This window comes from Ochotona princeps, chromosome 3, assembly GCF_030435755.1.
Source record: "Ochotona princeps isolate mOchPri1 chromosome 3, mOchPri1.hap1, whole genome shotgun sequence".
Classification (NCBI taxonomy): domain Eukaryota; kingdom Metazoa; phylum Chordata; class Mammalia; order Lagomorpha; family Ochotonidae; genus Ochotona; species Ochotona princeps.
In genome coordinates this window covers 86597231-86621144 of record NC_080834.1, presented here as the reverse complement: position 1 = coordinate 86621144, position 23914 = coordinate 86597231, and the positions used below count along the sequence as shown (strand labels likewise).

The window sequence follows — 23914 nt, the reverse complement described above, 5'->3', positions numbered from 1 at the left end:
AACTGAAATTTATAATAAACACAAATTCGCACTATTATTTCAGCCATTGCTGTGTGGGCTTGGAACCAGGAGAAGATGCAGAGGAATTTTATAAGGAAATACTTCCATCAGCTACAGAAACTTTTCTTATTTTGGGAAGACGATTGCAAACATATTTTATCAATGCAGCTAAGGTATGTATCTATTTAGTATTTTGTGGACAAATGATTTTAATTTTCAGGGTTTCAGTTATAAGTGTTCTTACAGTTACCCAAAAATCAGTTCTGCATTTGAAAATTTTTGAGTGGTAGTTAACTAAGTTTGCAGCTTCAACTATGAGTACTTACGTCCATAGTATTTTCCTGAAACACGTTTTCTGCTTTAACTAGTAATAGAGAAAATACATTCCCTGAGGCCAGAACTTTTGTGAGTGGCTCCAGTGGTGAATGTGAGTAAAAGTCAATATTCTATTTGGTTTTTAAAATTTCTAATCTCACACACAGAGAAACACACACACACACACACACACACACACACACACACACAGCTAACATGAGCAAACAATGGCCTCAGGAATCAAATCAAAGCTTTCTTCTTGTTGTTGTCTGAAAGATTTATTGATTTGTTTGAAAGGCAGAGCATCAAGAAGAGGGAGAGACAGAAAGACAGATCTATCCACTGGCTCTTCTATCCACTCCTCAAACAACCACATTAGCCAATGCTGGGCGAGGCTGAAGCCAGAAGCCAAGAACTCTTGTCTGGGTCTCCCACATGGATGGCAGGGGCCTTTGTGTTTGGCCTGTGATCCATTGCTTTTCCAACTGCTTTACTAAGAAGTTGGATAGAAAGCTGAACAGCCAGGACTCAAACCAGCATTCTGACATGGGACGTTTGCGTACCAATTGGTGTTTTAACTTACTGCAGCACATCGGTGACTCCTGTGTAATGGGCTTTTTAAGTTAAAGTATGAAATCAGAAGTGCAAGACTATCTTTTGAGGTTAACAACAGTGAAGAATTATCATCCCTTTTCTGATGTGTCCTTGGTTGAAACTGGCCAAAGCACCCATGGGTGCTGCACGATGGGTACTTGTTAATACTGTGAAACAGAAGCTGTTCAATATTTAAGTTAGCATATGTCTGCTTAATTATCTGTGTTAGAATTATAGAAAGAAAATGCTTTTGTTATGAAAAATAATCACAGCAGTCATATTTTTACCATTGTCATTTTTTTTTGTTTGTGCCATAGTAAAAACATTTGAGGTTTGGATATGTTCACTGGCCTCTGTATGCCTTTCTACTCAAGTTTACATGCCCATAAATGACATAGTTGTAGCTGGAGTCTGTGCTGCTTATTTACCACTGTGACACTCAAGACTGATTTCTCACTCTACTTTCCAGAGAAGAAGACTGGAAAAATTGTTTGTTAAATGAATGTTCAGTATGTGTCAGAACTGTGAGATAGTGAGTTCATACTAGAGAGCTGAAAGACATGATCTCTGCCCCTAGCAAATCAGAGTGGAAACCAGAACTGAAATATACTACTAATAATAACCTTACATATATATGCTACTATAGTAGTTTTCAACTATGGCTTCATAACCAAATCACCACCTGACTTTGTGAAATCACAGATGTTCAGACTTTATCTTTGCGGATTCAGATTCAGTGTATTTGGATTAAACCATGTGTATTTACAAAGTTCCACAATTGGTTTTAATGCATAGCAGTTATTAAGAAATCCTAGTTTTTAGTAGGCACAGCATTATTCTCCTTTAACCAATGGTTTTAGAAATTTAGAAACCAAACCCATGTAATTACATCGTTTGTTAAATCGCTGGGTTCTAGAAACCAGAGGTTTTTTTTTCTTATAAAAGCAAGTTACAAAAAATTAAATTGGTTTGTCTTATATGTTAAGGGTGAAGAAAAAGATGAATTACTGCACATTTTCCAAATTTTGATTGATTCTCTTTTCTGGCTTGTGGGAGGCCATGTTCAACTTATACAGCATGGTAAGATAAAAGATTTTTATAAAACTGATAGTTATTATATAATTAAATGTTAATAGTTCAGATTTTTTTCTAAAAATAAATGCCTTATAAGCTGTACATAGGTCTATGGTGTGAAAAGGTTGAAATGTATTTCAATCATGTTGAAATAACTCTGTAATTTTCAAAGCTTAATTCCAAAATTGGGCCTTAAATAGCCAACTTTGACAATATGAATATTATATATCGCAAGTTAAACCACTGCTTGTGTGGCCAGTAAACACATGGGCACCTGTTTGGGACCTACTGCTCCACTTGCGATCCAGCTCCCTGATGATGTGCCTGGCAAAGAAGTCGAAGATGACCCCAAATACTTGGGTTCCTGTCACCCAGTGGGAGACACAGTCAGCCTTCAGGCTCCTGCCTTTGGCTCCTGCCTTTGGCCTCTCTGCCCACTGCAGCCATCTGGGGAGTTAATTCATGCATAGGAGATCTCTGTTTCTCTGTTTTTCTCTTTATGCTTGTCACTGTGCCTTTAAATAGCTAAATTTTTACATTTTAAATGTCATAGTATTCTAGACCTATTTTGAGAGAAATTCCTATATACCATGTATGATTTAACTTACAGCCTATCCATCAAGTTAAGAGTAAGCTCCATATGATAATGTTTTACATATTTCTGGTTAAATAGTCCTTTAAACTGGGAACCTTTAATACATTTGTTTCCTCAATGGAAAATTAATAGAGAATTTTAAAAAATATTTATTTATTTTTATTGGAAAGGCAGATATATAGAGAGGAGAAGAGACAGAGAGGAAGATCTTCCATCGATGATTTGCTCGCCAAGTGGCCTCAGTGGTTGAAGCTGAGCCGATCCGAAGCCAGAAGCCTGGAGCCTCTTCCGGGTCTCCCACACAGGTGCAGGGTCCCAAGGCTTTGGGCTGTCCTTGACTGCTTTCCCAGGCAGCAAGCAGGGAGCTGGATGGGAAGCAGGGCTGCCAAGATTAGATCCAGTGTCTGTATGGATCCTGGTGCATATGCAAGGTGAATAGCCGCTAGGCTTCTCTGCTGGGCCCAAGAATTGATTTTTTTAAAAACCATAACATCAGGGCCAGCTTGGTGGCTCAAGAAACTAATCCTCAGTCTGCAGCAACAGCATCCATATAAATGCCAGTTTTAGTCCCAGCTGCTCTACTTCAGTCCAGCTCCCTGCTTATGACATGGGAAGGCAGCAAAGGATGGCCCAAAGTCCTAGGTCCCTGCACCGACCTGGCAGACCTGGAAGTAGCTCCTGGCTTAGATTTGACTAAGCTTAGACAGTGTGGCCATTTTGAAAGTGAAACAGGAAATGGATGATCTTTCTTTCTGTCTCTCCGTCTCTCTGTAAAACTGTGTTTCAAATAAAATAACTCTTAACAAAATAAAAAAACTACAGTACCCAACTCTTACACTCTTATTTCCTGTTTTCCAAATGTAGTCAATTACTAAAAATAACAATCCTGGTTTGTTACACACAAATAGTTAAATAACATGCCTAATCACTTGCTTTTAAAAAAGCATTATTTATTAATTTTGAAATAATTGTTTCATAATTAATTATGAAACAAATGTTATTCAAAGTTCCCAGTTTAAAGAATTATTTAACCAGAAATGTAAAGCAGTTAAGATTATTGATACAAAACACCTAGTAAAAAGAGACAGAATACTTGGATAATTAAAAAAATATATATTTTTAAATATAGTAAATATAATAAAAGCAATGCTTCTTTAGTTAATCTGTCCATTTAAAATGTACACGCATGGGAACAGCGTTGTGACAGTGTGTTACATGGCTGGTCGCTTGTGATGACAGCTTCTAGTACTGCAGTGCTGGTCTGAGTCCTAGTCACTCTGTCTCTGGTCCAGCTCCCTGCTGACATCCCCAGGAGATCTGGGGATGGTGCTCCAGGTACCTGGGCCCCTGCTACCCTTGTGGGAGACCAGGATGTAATTCCTGGCTCTAGGCTTCAGCTTGACCTGGACCTAGCTGTTGCAGCCATTTGGGGAGTAAACTAGTGGATAGAAGACCTCAATATTTCTTTATTTTGCTCACTCTCATACACGCACACACACACACACACACACACGCTCTGTTTTTCAAATAACTAGATATTTTCTTAAAATATCTGGGATGGGAGGGGAAGAAGTCCTAAACCTGCAAAATTGCAAAACGGAAGATATGAATAATAAATAAATAAATACATAAATTTAAAATGTGATTGAAATTAAAAATTTTTAAATAAAATTATCCGAGGGCTAATTTATGTTTGGGATACCAACATCCCATATCGGAGGGCCTGGATTCAAGTCCAGCTCCTCATTCCAGCTTCTTGCTAATAAATACCCCAAGAGGTTCAAGTAGCTAGGTCTTGCCACCCTTATGGGAGGTCTAGATTGGTTTTTCTGCTCCCACCTTCAGCCTGGCCAAACCGCAGCTCTGAAAGGCATCCGAGGAGTAAAGCAGTAGGTGAGAGCGTTCTCTCTCTCTCTCTCTTTCGCTCTCTCTGCCTTTCAGAAAATTAAATCATGAAGTAGCTATGAAACTAAGTTCAACCATTAACAATTTTATATGCAAAATGCAAACAGTTACATCAAAGATGGCATTTCTAACAGCCTCTTTAAAATTAATCCCTTGGACAAATGACTAACTATAGGCCTGGGTTAGAAAGTATATGAGGTGGGCTTGAAGTGTCTAGACTACTAGACACTACTAGAAGGGAAACAATCAAAATCTATTAGGAGTTCATAGAAAGGACCCTAAATAAAGGGTCTTCTTGCCAAATATAGGAAATTTGAAGATTTAAAACATCGTAAGAGTGAAAACAGTCATCAGTAAGGGTAGGCTAGGGGATCATCAAGATTGGTCATGAATTAATCATTGTTAAGATTGTATATAATGTTATAGTGTTTAAAATATGCTTAAATTGTTCATTATTAAGAGTTTAAATAAACAGGCATAGTGTTGGGCTTTGTTTAGGGGAATGGTGGCAAGAAAATAGAACTTACTATGTCAAGTTATCTGCCTACAGTTGAAAAGCCGAACAGGACTCTTCAAATTATTTACTATCGTTATGTATTCCAAGAAAGTATGAAAAATAGAATGGGGAGCTGATTGACGTAGTAGGCTGCATTGCCATTTGCCATGCTAGTATTCTGTATCAATACTAGTAGAAGTAGTAGTAACTCTGCTTCCAATCTAGCTTCCTGCTGATGTGCCTGGGAAACAGCAGATGATGGCCCCTGCCACCCATGTGGGAGACCCAAATGGAGTCACTGGCTCCTAGCTTTGGCCTGGCCAAGACATGGCTATTGCAGGTGTTTGGGGAGTGTGCCATTAGTTCATGTGTCTGTCTGCTCTATTCTCTGTCTGTTGCATTGCCTTTCAAAGAAAAAAACAGATCTATACAAAGTAATGAAATAGAATGAATTTAGTAACTTAACTTAGTGTAAATTTTTACAGTCTATAAAACAAAGCACACAATAATCTGCCAAACGACTTCAGTGAATCCAAAGTTAATTCAAGAGTTATTAATGTTTTAAGTAGATAAAAGTGGAAAATATGCTTTTTTCTAGCTACAGAGAAGATTTGTTTTGCTACTAAGGAAATAGAAATTAAAATAGAAATATTTAGTGATAGTGAGCTTGGTTTTCTAAGTTGTTACACATTTTTAAAATGTCATTAAGTGAAATATTGGACTTTAAAAGGATTGAAGAATGGGAGTTGAGTATGGGAGAGATGGAAATAGGAAAAGAGTAAGAGTAGTGTACATAGAGCCAGCTGCTATCATAACTGGTATTGGAATACCAGTTTGTTAATAGATAATGGTAATCGATTGAAAGTATGCCCTGTTCTAGGACATTACACATTAGCACATGTAAGAGCTATTGTTGCTGATTTTACAGATGAAGAAATGCAGGTTCTGAGAGGTTAAACATCTGAGGAAAAGATCCAATGCAAAGTCATAACAACTGCTTAGAACCTGAAAAATGCAACTATTAAAAGAAAAACATTTACTTAATATTTCATGATTATTTATATGTTATATAACAAAATTAATTTTTCAAGAACTTGACAACTGATAATAGTCATCTGTTGTATGCTTTCTGTAATAGCCATAAGAAATAGCCATTACTGAAATTCATAGCTAGAAAAAGGAATTCCAACTATAGTTTTTATTTTATTTACAATTTAAGGGGAGGAGTAATAAATTCTTAGCTTGGCATTTATGGTTGTTTTCAGATCCTATCTATTTACAAAAACAGGATGACATTTATAGCTGTTTAAAATTGCCTGTCTTACAACCAGAAGCCCTGAGCGGTCCGCAGACACAGAAGAACAATAAATGTCCTTCGGGACCAGGGAGGAGAGCTTTCTCTGGTCTGAGCCTGGCTCCACCTCTGGACCCCCGCCCTCCCTCGCAGTGACCATCGGGATTGCTTCGAAAACCCCTCACAGCAAACAAACAATCATACAAACTAAAAAAAACCCCTAAAATAAATAGACAAACAACAGAAAGTAGAGCTTGAAATCTGACAGGAAAGAGCTGGCGTGAATTGGCTCATGCCTTGCTGGGTGGAACACAAAGATTAGTCACTCCTCACCATGGTGTTGAGGATTTTCCTGCACAACCCCCCGCCCCCCCAAAAAATGTTCTGCACCTTAAATGTCGACAAATATCTTGTTAGAGTTACAAGCCAGTCTAGATTATCCCAAAATCTGCCAAGATCAACAAAATTATACTTCAACACAACAAATGGCTAAATACTAAAATGAAACAGACACGAGACAGCTGAATGGTACCCTGTAGCCATTTTAAGGTATATAGCAGCCAGTCCGGTCCTGTATATAAACTAAAATTGAGATATCAACGAGTTAATCATAGGTTGTGGTTAGGACTTGTTTTTTTTTTTTTTTAACATACTGGTTACTCAAAACCATGTCAATTCCATAATATTGCAAATTGCTGTTGATGTTATATTGGGACTCTTAATTGACTGTGATGATATTATACCAGCTCTGACTTCGGACCAGAAATGGTCTCCCCAAGAAACTGTTCAACCCATCTGGACAGTAAGTAGCTGGACTCCATGCTTAGTATATGTTTGCAAGGAAAGAATCTTGATTGAATTTGAACTGTAATGCTGCATCAAGGTGGAGGAATCCACCAGGGGGGAGGGGAGAGGAGGGGGTGGGGGGATTCCCAGAGCCTATGAAACTGTCACATAATGCAAAATATTAATAAAAATATAAAAAAATTGCCTGTCTTAAAATTTCCTTTAAGTTATAGGTTATTTGAGACATGGAAGTTTAGGAGAAATGGTCATACTTTGATTTGGTTTTAAAAGAACAGAATCCTCTTTATTTATTTATTTTTATTGGAAAGGCTGATTTACAGAGATTAGAGACAGAAATAAAAATCTTCCATCTGCTGATTCTCTCCTCAAATGGCTGCAACAGGCAGAGGTGAGCTGATCAGAAGCCAGGAACCAGGAACTTCTTTATGGTCTCCCACGTGGGTACAGAGTCCTGAGGCTGTGGGGTTCTATTCTGCTGCTTCCCCAGGCCATAAGCAGGAAGCTGAATGGGAAATGAAGCAGCTAGGACATGAACCAGCACCGGCTTGGGATCTCAGCATTGTAAAGGGAGGATTTTCCAGTTGAGCCGTTGTGCTGGGCCCCAGAATCCCATTTTTGTTATCATAGAATCTTTGCTTTAATCTTCCTCCTTTTTTTTCTTCCTTTAGTACTACAAAGTGATCATTTCTTACACTTACTGCAAACTGACCATGTTCAAATTGGAGCTACACTTATGACTCTGCTACAGAATATACTACTGATCAACAGGTGACTTGGTGTAATGAAATGTTGCTGATTTTAAAAATTTTGATCAAAAGCATTATCAATTTTACTCTTACTTTGCAAAAAATCAATTGTATGTAACTTCTCCATGAAACAAAACCTGTATCACTAGTGTCTTTAAAAAAATTATACAGATATTATAAAAGACTAGAAATTTATTATCAACTTGATAGCTTAGTAAGATTTTGGATAGAATCTCATGTGAAGGAGAATATTTTGATCATAATAATAAGTGTTTTGAAACATTTTACTAATGAGTATCAAGCTCAGAATTGTGATAAAGACAATACTTAAAGTGGAATATTTGTACACAAAGTTAAAATAATCCATTCTTTCAATTCAGAATGAATATGCATTTAATAAGCAGTTATTGCATGCCAAGTGTTGTATTTGTCATTGTATTTACAAAATTAAATAATATGTAAACCTTATCTGCCAGGATCATATGGTGAAGTGGGAAGGGGATACATGAACGTAACTAGTATATTGCACTGTATGTTGAAATTATCCCCCAAGCTGAGGGGTGATGGCTTCCTGGAGAAGGCAACAGCACATAAAATATTTAAGGATGATAAATTAGCCAAGGAGCACTGGGGAAAAGCAGTATTTCCAGGTAAAGGCAACAAAATATGCAAAAGCACAAAGGTAAAAAATTAGGAATAATTCATTATTGGATTTAACATTCAGAATCAGAGGTGGCTAGCATGTAATGACAATCTTAGATATGCTGTGTTAAGGAAACTTTGATCTTGTTGACAGTGAGAACCAATGATTGTATTTCCATTTTGTTACTCAGTGACTCTGGAAGAAACATTTAAGGGAAAACAAGTCTGGACAAAAAAGGCAGTTAGAGTAAATAGACACAGTAATACAAAGGAAGTAAAGAAACCTTGGCTCTCGGCACTGGTTCTTGGGGAATGAGTTGAAAAATAGTGAATTAAAATTATCAAGACTTCATTTCTAGTTGAGATGGAATAAAAAAATAAAATGTAACACATCAGTTTTCAGGAAACGAAGCAAGATTCATTAAAAGAGAGACAAAGAAAAAGAAATAAGCCAGATAAACCTCACAATTGCCTTATGCTGTTAGGATTTATCAGTCAACCAGTTTTAGAGATAAAGCCAAAAATTTGGGGGGAAACAAGATCACTTCGCTCACAAGGAGTGTTAGAAGACAGAGCTACATAGATTTCCAGATCTGCTCAAGGTTCCTTCAGCTGTGCAGTATTCATACCCAGGTAAATGTGAGGAAACTACACAATAACAAGGAAAACAATAATCTCAAAAGATTAAAAGGAGTTTACCCAGGGTGAGGGATAGTGCCTGTTTCTGACAAACTGGAAAACCTCATAAATAACTTGCCATTGGGTAGGGTGTTCAAGAATTTACTTAAGTAATAGAGAACACCTGGACTACCCAGCCAAATTATGAAAGACCTGAGGAGTAAACATTTAGCACAGTGGTAAGATGCCAGTTAAGATACCTGACTCCCTTATCAGATTACCTGATTCCTGGTACTGGCTTCTAACTCCAGATTCCTGCCAAAATAAACCAGGGCAGGTAGCAGGAATGGCTCTCCGGACTGGGCTCCTTCCACCTACAAAGGCCCTTGGTTGAGTGGCTAGCTGCTATTGTCAGCTCAGCCCAACCTCGGCTGCTGTGGGCCTCTGGTGAGAGAGCCAGCAGAACAGAGTGTGTACATAAACATACACTTGTGAAATAAATGTTTAAAAAACACAAGCCCACAATAGATCAAATTGTTTCCAAACTACCTGCACTTTGAAATCTTCATTTTTGTAGAGTATGCAAAATGTGGCAATTCAACATACTTTGATTTGCCCTTAATAAGAAAAAGAATTTCCTTGTGCTTTCATAGAATATTTGCTTTGATTGTTCTTTTTTTCCCTTTCCTTTTTTATTACAGGGTAATTGTTTCTTACACTCACTAAAAAATTAAGTCATACTTTACTGCCCAAAGAAATGGCTTGGTCCTATAAAATATTGCTTAATTTGTTTTTCTGTCAGCCCCAACAAAGTATCTTGCATGCAATCAAATGCCAGGCATATAAAAAAAAAAAACCAGGAAAACAAGACATAAAATGACAACAAACCTGCTGATCATATGATATTCATGTTAGAATTAGCCAAGGACATTAGGACAGTAATATACTTTATATACTCCAAAAGTTGGATAGGGGCTTGTATGATATATAACTAATTCGAGCTACAGTGTCTGAAAATACACTGGATAGGAATAATAGTAAATTAATTTTACAGAAGATTAGTGGCTTTTAAGATGTCAGTAGAACTGCAAAATCAAACAGAAAAGTGAATTTTTTAAAAAAGAAAAGAGGAATCTTGAACTGCGAGCAGCATCAAAAGGCCTTATGTAAGTGTAGAGTGCCTAAGGAGATAGTATGAGTAGGGAAAAAAATTGAAGTAATGACAGTTTTTCCAAATTTGGTGAAAACTACAAACATGCAGATTGAAGAATCTTGTTTGGCCCCAAGGAAAATAAATACAAAGAAAAAGTCTGCTTTAAGGCAAAAATAAAGTATGCAAACAATAATGACTAGAACATTTTAGAAGCAACCAAAAGAAAAACATCGTACAGAGGCAGAGTGAAGATAAAGATGACAATTTTCTCATCAGGAAAATGCAGGCAGAAGACAACTAAAAAACACCATTAAAATTGAGAAAGAAAAAAATTGTGCTAAAATTTTATATACAGTGAAAATATTTTTCAAAAACAAAATGCTTTTTCAGAATTCAGCAGTAGTATCCCTGCAGCTTGGGTAGTGGGAGGCGTGGCAGCAGTCTGGCAGCCACACTGTGGGGAGGCTGTCAGCACACTGTAGCCTGCAGGCACCCGACACATGCCCTCCCTGCCACCCAGGTGCCCAAGAGGAGATTGGTTAAGATGGTTGGCTAAACCTGCTCCTGCAAAAGTGGAAATGAATCACAAAATGACTGCCCAGAAGGGTAAGTTCTTGGACATAAGATTCCAGACAAAAGGAAGAAGAGGGGCAAAGGGAAAGGAGGAACAAAGAGGAAACCAGTCAAGGTGGCTAACCAAGAAACTAGAAAACATTTAACTTCAGGAAATGGAGAAACTAAAAATGAGGGGAGTTCAGCCTCTGAGGAAGCAGGAGAGAGAGAAGGCAGGTCTTTAACATCATACATAGTGCCTTATCAGTTGTTCCTGTCTCCCTGCTTGTACAATACAGAGGGTTGTTTTTATCAAGGGTTTTGTAAATGCAAGTTTTTTGAGTAACTCTAGTAACATTTTTTATGGAGGGAAACCTACCTAAATCTGTTTGTTAGGTGTAAAATCATTTGCTGGTTGTTTTTCTTTTGGTATGACCAGAAAATAGTGGAGTATTGCATTATGAAAGGCTTTGACCTATGTCTCAACATTGCTTAGATGGGGGCAAGGGAATCTATGTCAGAATAGAAGCATGCTAAGTGGCAATTTGGAGTCAAAGTTGTGCGTTTTATGTCTTGAATATTTACACTTGTTTCTCCCATATTGTGTTGTAGAATTCCTACAGAAAGCCACTCCTTACTGCTATGTCAGAACTATGCATTCTATAGTGTTTTTGGTTGTGGTTTTTGTACACTGCACATACTTTTGTTAATGTGCCATAAAGAATTGACAAATTGAGTGTGTCATGTATATGATATTGAGTTGTGAATTGAGGGTATTTATGTGTAATAGCCACAGTTGAAGATAATGGTACTTGGTATTCTATTAAGGAAGAATTACCTCCAAATTTAAATCTGCAAAGTCCCTGAAACAACTTAAAAAAAAATGACGATACTTATTTTTTAGATTAGGTATATGTGTAAGAATTTCATGTAAACTGAAATGTCTGTGTACTATTTCTCAACACTAATAAAATATCAGTTATGAACAATGATAGAAATCATGGTAGATGACACTATAAAAATGTAAGGAAGTATTTCAGTTAGGAGGAAAATGGAACTGTCAAAGTAATGAAAGATAGCAAAAATGGTGGTTAAATAGGTAAATATATGGTTATTTTACCTATTGTACTAGGATAATATATGTGCAAAAAACATGTTTGGGGGCTTATAACACATGTACCAATAGAATATTATAGCAGCAGTATAAAAACTTGGAGGAAAGAAATGGAAATGCATTATTATAAGGTTCTTACGCTCTATATGACATAGTGTAATATTACTCAAAGTAGGTTAATAGAGGGAAATATATACTGTGACCCTTAAAATAGTCAAGAAGATAATAAAGAATTACAGCTAATAAGACAAAAGAAATAAAAATAAATCATAAAAATAATAATCTGAGGGACTGGCGCAGTGGCTCAATTGGCTAATCCTCCACTGGCAGCACCAGCATCCATATAGTTCTAATCTCAACTGCTCCAATTTCCATTCAATTCCCTTCACGTGGCCTGGGAGAGGAAAGATGGCCCATAACCTTGGGACCTGCACCTATGTGGGAGACCAGGAGGAAACTCCTGGCTCCTGACTTCAAATCGGCTCAGCTTTAACCATTGTGACTATTTGGGGAGTGAATCAGCAGATGGAAGATCTTTTTGTTTCTCCTTCTTGCTGTAAATCTGCCATTCCAATAAAAATAGATACATTTAAAAAAATATCTAAGAAAATAATAATCTGAAACAAGGCAATAAAACAAACATAATGAAGCCAAAAACAAGTGGTAAATTTATAATTATATCAGATGCAAATACTTGGAAAATTGAAATTAAAGACAGAAGCAGAAAACTATTTGTAACCTACTAGGAATATACTTTAAATATAAAGAGAAATAAAAAAATAGCAAATATGTTACTACTAGATAAGAAAGCTAGAGCGCCAGTGTTATTATCAAATTTCAAAGCAAGGAATATTACCAAGATAAAAATGCTTATTTTGTAATCATTAAGAATTGAATTTATGTTTCTTAGCCTAATAGTTTCCAAATACATGGGCAAAATTTAATAAAATTGCAAAGAGAAATATATCCTCAGTGAACATGGGATTTGTCAAATATGCTTGTCTCAATAATTGATGGAATAATTAGATGAAGAATTATTATGGCTACAGAAGATTTCAAGAGCAGTATCCCCCCCTTAGATGTTAGATGGTTTTAAAGAAAATATAATTTCTTCCAGCACAGAAAACTCCAGGTCTGCACAGCTTATTCACTGAGAAACTCTATTGATCTTTTAGTGAAGCAATAACATTCATAAAGAAACTAGTAGAATATTGAAGAGGAAGAAATGCTTCCCAACTCATTCTGTGAAGTTAGCATTTTATTGTGGCGCCAAAACCAGACACTATGTGAAAAATAATCATCAGTATATTTATTAACACACATGCAAACATTATAAACAAAGTATCATCAAATCAAATACAGGGATACATTAAAAAGTCAGTGCATGAGGAGTTAGATTTATCTCAGGGATTCAGGACTGGTTTATATTGAAAGTCAATCAGTGTAGCTCATGTTAAATTGGAAAGAAACTGCATCAATAGGATGAAATATTTTGACAAAATACCTGTTCTTGATTTTAATTTTTAAAAAGGTTCTTAGCAAAATAATGAGAATACCTACTCAGCCTACTGAAGGGTATCTAGTAAAAACCGACTACTATTACACTTAATGCTAAAATTCTATTGTCTTTCCCCATAAGATCAGGAACAAGACAAGGATATCCACTCTAAGCCACTTCTATTTTTCACATTGTACTAGAAGTACTAGCCAGTAAGGAGGAAATTTAACCCCCCCCCCCCAAAAAAAAACCAGAAAAAATAAGTAAAGCTTTCTGTATTTTTGTCATAATACTATCATTCATGTAGAAGATCTGACAAATTACGCAAATGATCTTCTAAGACTAAGTTTAGTAAGATTTTTTAGAGACAAAATCAGTATAAAAATATGCATTGAGGAGCCGGTGGTGGCTCAGCTTCTGCCTGGGGTGCCAGCATTCCTTAGGAGTGCCAGTTCTTGCTCTACTGCTTCAATTCTTGTCCAGCTCCTTGTTTCTGGCCTGGGAAAGCAGTGGAGGATGACTCAGCTTCTGGAGTCCTTGCACCCACTTAGGAAGCGCAGAAGAAGCTCCTGGTCCCTGGCTTCAAATCAGCTCAGCTCAGACCTTTGCAGCCATTTGGGAAGTAAACCCAATGAATGAAAGATCTCTCTTTCCTCTCAGTAATTCTGCCTTCGAAGTAAAAATTAAATTAATCGTGGGGGTTGGTGTCATGGCTCAACTGGCTAATCCTCAGTCTTGCAGCACCAGCATCCCATGTGGATGCTAGTTTGTGTCCCTGTTACTCCATTTCCCTTCCAGCTCCCTGCTTATGGCTTGAGAAAGAGTAGAGGTTGGCTCAACATCCTGCATCCATGTGGGAAAAATGGAAGAAAGCTCCTGGCTTCAGATTAGCTCAGTTCCAGCCATTGCAGCCACTTGCAGAGTGAACCAGCGGATTGGAAGATCTTTCTTTCTGTTTCTCCTTCTTGCTATAAATTTGCTTTTTTCCAATAAAAATAAATAAATGTTTCAAAAAAACAAATCTTTATAGAAATTTAATTTTTACACCAATCCATTAATGCTCATAATTTGAAAAATTAGTTGTAATTTACAATGGCATAGATAATAAACAAAGTACAGGTAAAGACTGGGATTTTCATATTCAATTTAATACTAGTATAGTTAAATATAGTACTAGAAAGCACATCTGTAGTTAGCAGGGGATTAGAGGGAGCTAGGAGGGAGACATCCTTGAAACTTGATGAGTGTATTTCTTTTGTTTGTGATGGTGAAACACATTAAAGTGATCAAATTATATGCATTAAATATGTTATTTAGCAATCATATTGTAATGAAGCTGTTAAAATTAAAAAGGTCTTAGCATTTTTTATCTTCTAATTTTTTAAGATTTGTTTTTATTGCAAAGGTGGATATACAGAGAGGAGGAGAGACAGAGAGGAAGATCTTCCATCCTTTGATTCACTCCCCATGTGCCACAGCGGCTGGAGCTGAGCCAATCCGAAGCCAGGAGCCAGGAGCCTCTTCGGGTCTCCCATGTGGGTGCAGGGTCCCAAGGCTTTGGGCCGTCCTCGACTGCTTTCCCAGGCCACAGGCAGGGAGCTTGATGGGAAGTGGAACTGCTGGGATTAGAACCGGCGCCCATATGTGATCCTAGGTACGTTGAAGGTGAGGACTTTAGCCACTACACTATCGCTCTGGGCCCAGCATTTTAATAAAGTGTATAGTCAGATATGACACTGTTTTCTATGGGCGATTAGACAGGCTAGTATGTAGAATACATAACCAGCTGTTTTTGTGAGACCATGAATTTAGTGTTGTTTATGTTGAAAATAGGTAGTTCAGCAGGTAGCAAAATAAATTTCATACAAAGGTACGTACACATCACTTTTCAGCCTTTTGTCTAAGATCAAGCGTAGTGAAGCTGGGTGGGGGGATGTTGGTACTGTGGCCAATCTGCTGCACCAGCATCTCATATGGATGCCAGTTCAAGTCCTAGCTCCTCCACTTCCAATCCAGTTCCCTGATAGTGTACCTGGGAAAGTAGCACAGGATAGCCCATGTACTTAGGCCTCTGTACCTACATGGGAAACTCGGATGAAGTTCTTGGCTTCTGGCTTCACCTAGACTGCTGTAACCATTTGGGGAAATGAGCCAACAGATGAAAGATCTCTCTGTCTTAGTCTTTCTTTGTGTAACTCTTTCAAATAAATAAATCCATCTTAACAGCAAAACAAAAGGCACATTCACAAATGTTCATAACAGCTTTGTCTGTAATACACAAGACCTAGCATTGATTCAAATGTACATCATCAGATAAACTAGCCTTTGGAAGAGATCTTGACTAGAATTACATATTTACATATTAGCAGTTTAAAGAAATAGTTTAAAACATGAGAGAAGATGAGAACAAAAAAAGTAAGAGGGAAAATGGATTAAAAGGCCCTGGAGAATACCTTTCAAAGGGTATTTAGGAACCAGAAGCCTTTTCAGAAATAGTGGTGATAAATGTGTGGGGGGAGTAGAATAGCGTTATCACAAGCTGGCTAAATAGAGTAGCAGGTGTAGGAAAATAAGCACCTGAGTTGATACTTAAGGGGACCTTCAACTAGTTCATAGAAATGAAGATTTACTTTTAATTCCTTATTTCCACAAGTTTAAAAAAGTACTCTGTATATGTGACATTTGGAAAGTAAATTGATGAAGTGAGCTTACAGGGACAGTATTAACAAAGTAGTAAGTTAAAAAGCTGCAGTGATTTAAACATTGGATGGGAGGTGAGGAAGTAGAAACAGGGAAGTTAGAATTAGCAGAGAAGCAGAAAGATAGTAAGTTGGTCTAAAGAGGATTTAAGATTAGCAGAGAGTGCTTAAAGGCATTTTAAATAGTATAGACATTCTATGTGGGATATGAAGATGTGATCATGCTGGGATACAGTTGTCTCAAAGGTGTTTTGAAATGAGTGTGTACTTTCACCTGAATTTTGAATGGTGTGATGGTGATGAAGGATGACGTAAGGGAAAACCGTGAGCAGTAGGAAGAAGAACCCTACAATAGTAGCAGAGCCAAGGTGACAGAACAAGTGTCACAGATTCCCAGATATTTTGATCGGATGATTTTAACTCTTTCAGTATGTTATTTCTTTTTTTTTTCTCATAAAATCAGTGGTCACTACCAATTTTGAAAAATTAAAAACATGACTCTTAAGTAAACAGAAAATTTAGCCTGATAGAAACTGTCTTCAACTGAGTCATTAATGTATATGTAGGTCCAAAGGAGAATTTGTGAAATGCAGTGTTCTGGAGTTGCTTTGTCAAAGGAATGTAGAAAAGAATGTGTAAGATTTTAAAACTTTACTAATTGAAAATATTTTAATGTCTTACACTTGTGAGGAAATATATAGGAGCCTTTATAAATGTGTTTTATATTGAACAGAAATCATTTGCATGATCTGTATGCTCTCAGCAAGAATCATTGGTATTCTTCACTTTCTGCTGTTCTACTAATACCTCTACGAAGCTATGAATAGCATCTTAATAGAAGTATCACATATTTTTCAAGAGAGCTAGTGAAAGAGCACTTGGTGACTAACCCTTTGACTATTTCTGTTTCAGATAATTTTTCATGACATTACTAATGCAAGATGAGCAGTACAATTTAGGAACTACTAAGGAAAGATAAAATTTCTCCTTTATATATAATCCATAATTTTCATATATTACTTAGTAATCAACTTTGCACTATTATGATTTTTCTCTTATTGTTGCCTTGAATCAACTGTTACTTAACGTTTTGTACATTTAGCTTTCCTCCTCAATTTTGATTCCTAGTTTCTATGAAGAGATGGCCTTTGGCAAGTTTTCCATTTGCTGTTGTACCTGGCATGACACCTTGCACACAGTAGAAATTCAGTAAATATTGCTTACTTAATATGATACATTTTTAGAACCAAGCTATATGTTTAAAACTTGATTGTCTTCTTGGATTAAGCCATAGTCAGACAGTAGATTAGTGCCTTTTTAGAAATTAGTTGTGATACCTGTGTATCAGTTAGTAATGTACTTTTTTTTCCCTGTTAGTGGTGATTTACTCAGAATAGAAGGAAAAATCCTGCATTCAATTTTAGATGAAGTTGTCTTCAAGCTGTTATCAACTCCTAGTCCAGTCATAAGAAGCACAGCTGCAAAACTCCTACTGTTGATGGTTGAATCTCATCAGGAAATCTTGGTTTTACTGAGACTAAGTGCCAGCTATAAAGGTAACACATTCTTTTCCTGAGATTCTCAAAAATAAAATTGACATTAATGACTAATGAAACATAAAATTTTTATATTTTGAAATGTTAATAATAGCAATTCAGGAAATGTTTAATCAGGTTATCTTCATGTCTCAAAAAATGGCATGCGGTCCTTTGTTGATTAGACTACAATAAATGTTTACTTCCTCTCTGACAAAATAGGTTCAGTGACCTTATGAGGCTTAATTTTAGTAGAGAAATTAGAACTATAAAGAGCAATTGATAGCCCCTTTGGTTTTTATATTAATACATTATTCTTCAACTTCTACACTACCTTTCTAAAAGAAAAAAAAAAAGGCCTACCTCCCAAAAACATGTAAATGGAAAAGTCAGAAATTTTAAAGTCAGACAACTCCTATTCACTGGTTTACTCTAAATCCTTGTAACCACCAAGGCTTTGAGCTGAGTCTTCCTTGTGGGAATCTACATTGGTAGAAAGTTGGAATTGGGAGTAGAACTGGCATGCAAGATACAGGCATTTTAACAAGTTTCTTACACACCTGGTCAAAATACTGGCCCCCAAAGTCAGAAATTTGGTAATAAAAGCACTCAGTGAATTACGATTTACTGTTAATATCCTCATAAAATAGTTTTTACTTACTTATTACATGGCAAACAAAGTTCTACATATATCTTACATGTAATAATATGTCATCTTGGAGCCAGCACTGTGTTGTCATGAATTAAGCTGCACCTGAGATACTGGCATCCTCCATGAACACTGGTTTGAATTCTGCCCACTCTACTTCTGTCCAGGTCCCTAAAAAATGTGCTTGGTCGATCCACAGGAAATGACTCCTTGGCCCCTACCACCCATTCTGGAGACCTGGACGAAGTAACAAGCTACTGACTTTGGCCTGGTGCAGCCTTGGCTTATTGACAGCCATTTGGGAAAGGAACTTACAGATGGAATAAATTTATCTCTTCCTCTCTCTCTCTCTCTCTCTCTCTCTCTCTCTCTCTCTCTCTCTCTCTCTGCAACTGTGGCTTTCAAATAAATAAAAAGAGGCATGGAGAAATGAAGCAATTTGCCCAAGATTAGTCAGTGTATTTTTTTTAATGTTTACTTTCATTTCATTCAAAAGGAAGGCAGATGAAAACAGATCTTTCATCCACTATTTTATTTGCGAGGGGCCTGTAACAGTCAGTTGCTGGGCCTGGCTGAAGCCAAGAGCCTGGACCTGATGTGGATCCTTCTGACTGTTGAGCCATCACTGTCACTTCCTGGGTGTATGTCAGCTACAGGCTGAAACTGCAAGCAAAACTGAGCCGAGAACTAGACACTCTGATATGAAATGTGAACATCTGCTGTTAGAAATGAAGCAAAGGAAGTGATAGAAGCATAAGTCTAGTTGATTTTGTATCAGATACACTTTTTAAAATCTATGGTCAGATTCCTATAGAAATGTAAGTGTCCCTCAAAGTTCATTATAAAGAAATTTTACTTTACTCCTTACTCAATAACAACTTAAGTTTCTAAAGATATATTTTTTTAAAGATTTATTTTATTTTTATTACAAAGTCAGATATACTGAGAGGAGGAGAGATAGAGAGGAAGTGGAGCTGCCGGGATTAGAACCAGCGGCCATATGGGATCAAGGCGAGGACCTTAGCCACTAGGCCACGCTGCCGAGCCCTCTAAAGATATTTTATAATTATTAATATTGCTGTATTTCTGTGAACTTGAAGAGACTATGGGTTTTTAAAGAAGTTTATGGAAAAATGTGTTTTATGAAGAAAGCAATGCATGGACTTAAATCATGTTTTGTATCATAATAAACATCTTTTAGTCTCATTTTCTTGTAAACTTTTGAAGTAACATTGTATAAAATATGAAAAAGATCCATGTAGTGTTTTCCCCACTTGCACACTGCTATTTTACCTTATTTGTATTAGATATTTACATGATAATATGGCATACCAACATGCTCTGTGTGTAGTATTTTGTGTTTTTTACTATTCTGTGTTATTTGGGGATGAAAATGCAGTATCTTACTATTAGAGAACTTCCATACTTTCTCAAGAACTCATTGATTTGCCCTAAGTTATATTTTAACTATATACTTTATGTAATAATAACTTTTTAAATTAATAATTGCAACCAACTTAAATGCTTCCATGGGAAGATATGTATTGGCTATGGATCCATAATAATTTTTCTTGTCAAAGATGTTCCGTTTAAGGTGTTTATATTCAAGGAGAAAACCTAATTAATGTCTGAGTTACTATTACGAATAATTGTATCCTTTTTTCGTTGTATTTCAGGACTCAGAAGCTTACTTCACGAACAGGAAACTGGGACAGAGTTTAGTCAACAACTTAGTAAGCTTGTTGATCTTTTAAGCCCGAAGATCTGTAAGAATGTGGAAGAACAGGTATTAAATTATAAAACTGATTTATGTAACATTTGTTAACTTATAGCAGTAAATTTGAATATTTCTTAAATATTCCATAGTTTCTATTATACTTTAAGGAGAACGCTTCCTAAAATCTAGAAATCTTTCAAATTTTCTTTTACCATTTAGTTTACCCTTAGTTTCAGTCTCCTTTTTATACTTATTAATAGATATCATCAAATTTTTCTAGAATTTTTTTCAGGAACTCCACACCTCTGACATTAATTTTTTTTCTCAAAAAAAAAAAAAGTAGAATTTTAGCAAACTGTATGTATGGTCACCATGGTTACTCTTGCTATTTTAAAATACAATTGTAAAGCTCTTTCCATCCATGCAAGGAATTTTATTAATAAAAATTGTTTATTAGTTTGAGGAAGCAAGTTATTGAACTAAATTTCTCTGGCATACTCAGAATGGTGTCTCCAGATAATATATTTCAATCAGTAGAAGCATATAGCTTTTTGATTCCCAGATGAAAACCTAAATACTGAAAATATACTTAAATGTAAAATAGTTAAGGATGTTTTTAAATACATATCCAAAATTCCGAGTCAAAGTGATCATAAATTTGAAAATAAAAGCAAGAACCATGAAAAAAAGCACGTATAGGAGGAAGGAGGGAATCTGGAGGGGAGAGAACAGATAAGGAGTTCCCTTCTGTGTATTAAGCTTCACAAGTCATAGTATCAAAACTGTCATGTGCAGGAGGGACGTAAGACAGCATATTGGGTACTTACGGAACTAAATAGCTTTGAACAACCACCCATAAAGAATCCCAGAGCTTGCAGTCTGACTCTAACCAGGTTGTGTAATTAAATAAAAGCATTAACATGATAGCCTAGAATTATGAATGGTTATAACAAACTATGAAAACTTTGAATTGGGAAATGAAATTAGGAGAAATTTGAAGTTAACTAGACAGTATATTTACTATGTTCAGACATTACCTGAAACTAACACACCTCCTCAGGGAAGTGAAGTTTAGTGTTCTTAGTCCTTCTCTGTGCAGGGCCTATTAAGTTCATGTTGCCCAAGTTGTTAAGTGTCAGGGATTTATACTTGACCTGGCCTGGTTATTTTCAGAGGTCAACTTTTAAAAATTATTTCTGACATTTAATTTCAGAAACTACATCAAGCAGCTTGCTTGATTCAAGCTTATTGGAAGGGTTACCAAACTAGAAAGAGATTGAAGAAGCTTCCATCTGCTGTGATTACTTTGCAGAGGAGTTTCAGGTAAATAAAAACAACAACAATAAAATGACTGAGAATAATTTGAGAGCCCTGCTATAGTACAATTAAATACAACGTTTTGATTTACTTTCAGTTTTCTAATATGTTTTTCTTTCTTATTGCTTTCATTCTTATTTTTCTATGTTCCTGAATGTGGATCCCCTTAGTAACCAGATGGACTTTCAGAGCAAGGAGAAATACTACAAGATGTGTTAAACATCCAGGCTTATTCACTTCACAATTTTTTTTTTTGTGAGCCAGCCTATAGAAGAAGCCAAGGATAATTATAGTACAAAAACCTTCAAAGCCAGTCATTGTCATACTTGTTCATAATTATGACAAAATATGAATGAGTAGATACGGACTTAAGTAGGTTAACCTGCTTTTCCTGATTAAATTTGGTATGGCTTAATGTGGACCTTGAAGTATGGCATTGTTTGCCACTTATCTGTATTTCAGGTAGACTGATTATAAACTAATGAAATCATGGCCTACTCTCAGGTGGACTAACCCATCCAGCTTCGTACAGGTGACAAAAATAACAAAGAAAAATCTGAGCCTCTAAGTCATTAGGTCATTTATAATATGAAGCAGAGGCAGAGATGATTTTTCATTCAGCTGCTCTTGGGTTTTTGTTTTGTTTAGGTTGATGTATTTTACTTGAAAATCAGTTAGAGAGAAGGACAAACAGAGATCTTGAGTCCAGTGGTTCACTTCCCCAGATGGTTGTTAACAGCTGGGGTTCCTGCAGGCCCAAACCAAGAGCCTCCTCCAGGTCTCCTACGTGGGTGTAGGCCCAAGTACTTGCAGCATCTTTTGCTGCTTTCCCAGGCACATGATCAGGGAGCTGGATAAGAAGTGGAGCAGCCAGGATTCAAACCAGCATCCTATATTGGCATGACAGTTTACAGCTTAGCCACTGTGCCACAGCACTGGCCCCTAGCAGGGTTTTCTGAAACAGCTAACAGCTGTTCCATTGATTTTAGGGAAATCTCATAGTTCACTTATCTCTATCATAGCTTAGGTATTTAAGTGTTTTAATTACATGTATTTGATTTTCTGCTGAAACTGAAGTTCTTCATAGGGCCCTAGGAGTGTCTTTTCTCTGCCTGAGGCAAAATACTTGGCTTAGCAGCAGTCACTCAGATGAAAGCTTATTGAGTTGGTATCTGATCAGTCATTTCCTTTTCAGAAGTGTCATTACATGGCAAGGTGGTCAAATGCTTGCAATTTTTCTCAAAGAAATCAGTTGTATATATAATTTTAATTTTTGAATGAATGTAGAAACTCTTGACAATAACTAGACTGTTAATAAATGGGGAAATAAAATCCAAAAATCAGATCAATTCCTAATAAGTGTTTTCAAACATGAAATTAAAGTATATAATCCAAAAAAACACAAGTGTGGACACTTTATAGTCACTATTTCAATTGCTGAGCCACTCCTTTCTATTGTATTCCTAGCTTGCATTTTACTTGTACCTCCATGCTTTGTAGACTTCATTTTTGCTGTATTAACCTGCATGCTCAAATGGTTTCTAAAACCCAATTTTCTGACAGATGAAATGTTGTAGCAGTGTAGTTTTAATTATTACCATGTTTCTCATGCTTGTAGTATTTTTTAAATATTGATGATGCAATATTAGATATTTTTACCTATACTGAATTAGAAGTCTGAAACAAGAGACTGTACAATTGTGATTACATTAAGGATACCAAGATGGGGATTATATGGGAGTGAAATACTACTGATCAATTAAGAAAAACAATATGCACTTAGAATTTTTTTCTTTTTTTTTTATTAATTACATTGCATTATGTGACACAGTCCCATATGTACTGGGATTCCACCCCCTCCCCAAACCCTCCCCCCCATGGTGGATTCCTCCACCTTGCTGCATTATCACAGTTCAAAATCAGTTGAGATTTTTTCATTGCAAGCATATACCAAGCACAGAGTCCAGCATCTCATTGCCCAGACAAATTCAACGGCTTGTTGGGGAGACCATCTGTGGTCTGAAGGTAGAGCCGGCAGAGCACCATCCCTATCAATTAAAAGCCCCAACATTACATCAGCAACAATTTACAACGTCATGGAATTAATTGACATAGTATTGAGCAACCAACATGTTTAAAAAATGCACTTGGAATATTTTTAAGTAACCCCATAACATAAAAAATAAATGAAGTACTGGTTGTTTGACAGAGTAATTAAGCTGCCACTTGAGGCGCTCCCATTCCCATTTTCATGAGCATGAGTTTAAGTTCTGGCTCCTGGAATCCTGCTTCAGCTAATGTACATCTGTCTTCACAGGTGGTTTGAGTTTGGGCCTCCAGGATTCAGTCTGGCCCAGATATTGCAGTTGAAGGCAGTAAGGGAGTGAACCAGGGGATAAAATAGCTTGTCTCTTTCTTTCTTTCTAATCTCATTTTTATTAAATAAATTAATTAATAAAAACCCGAAATTGATATGTCTTGATTAACAACTGTATCCTTGGTTCTCAGGTACATATTTTTCATATTTTAACATCCCCATTGGTATGTCTGATAATATGGTGTATGGCAGAGTACTTTTTATTTCATTGTTACAT

At 36.4% G+C, this 23914-nt stretch overlaps 1 protein-coding gene across 5 annotated transcripts in view; it reads left to right on the top strand.

Moving 5' to 3' along the window:
- IQCB1 (IQ motif containing B1) overlaps positions 1-23914 on the top strand; it is a 47746-nt gene that overhangs the window by 8267 nt on the left and 15565 nt on the right. For all 5 annotated transcript variants that reach the window (XM_058661962.1, XM_058661963.1, XM_058661964.1 and 2 more), the window contains 6 exons: positions 44-173; positions 1896-1989; positions 7749-7848; positions 17480-17658; positions 19963-20072; positions 21217-21326. In XM_058661962.1, the coding sequence (XP_058517945.1) occupies positions 44-173; positions 1896-1989; positions 7749-7848; positions 17480-17658; positions 19963-20072; positions 21217-21326 (723 nt within the window). The remainder of the gene's footprint in view (positions 1-43; positions 174-1895; positions 1990-7748; positions 7849-17479; positions 17659-19962; positions 20073-21216; positions 21327-23914) is intronic.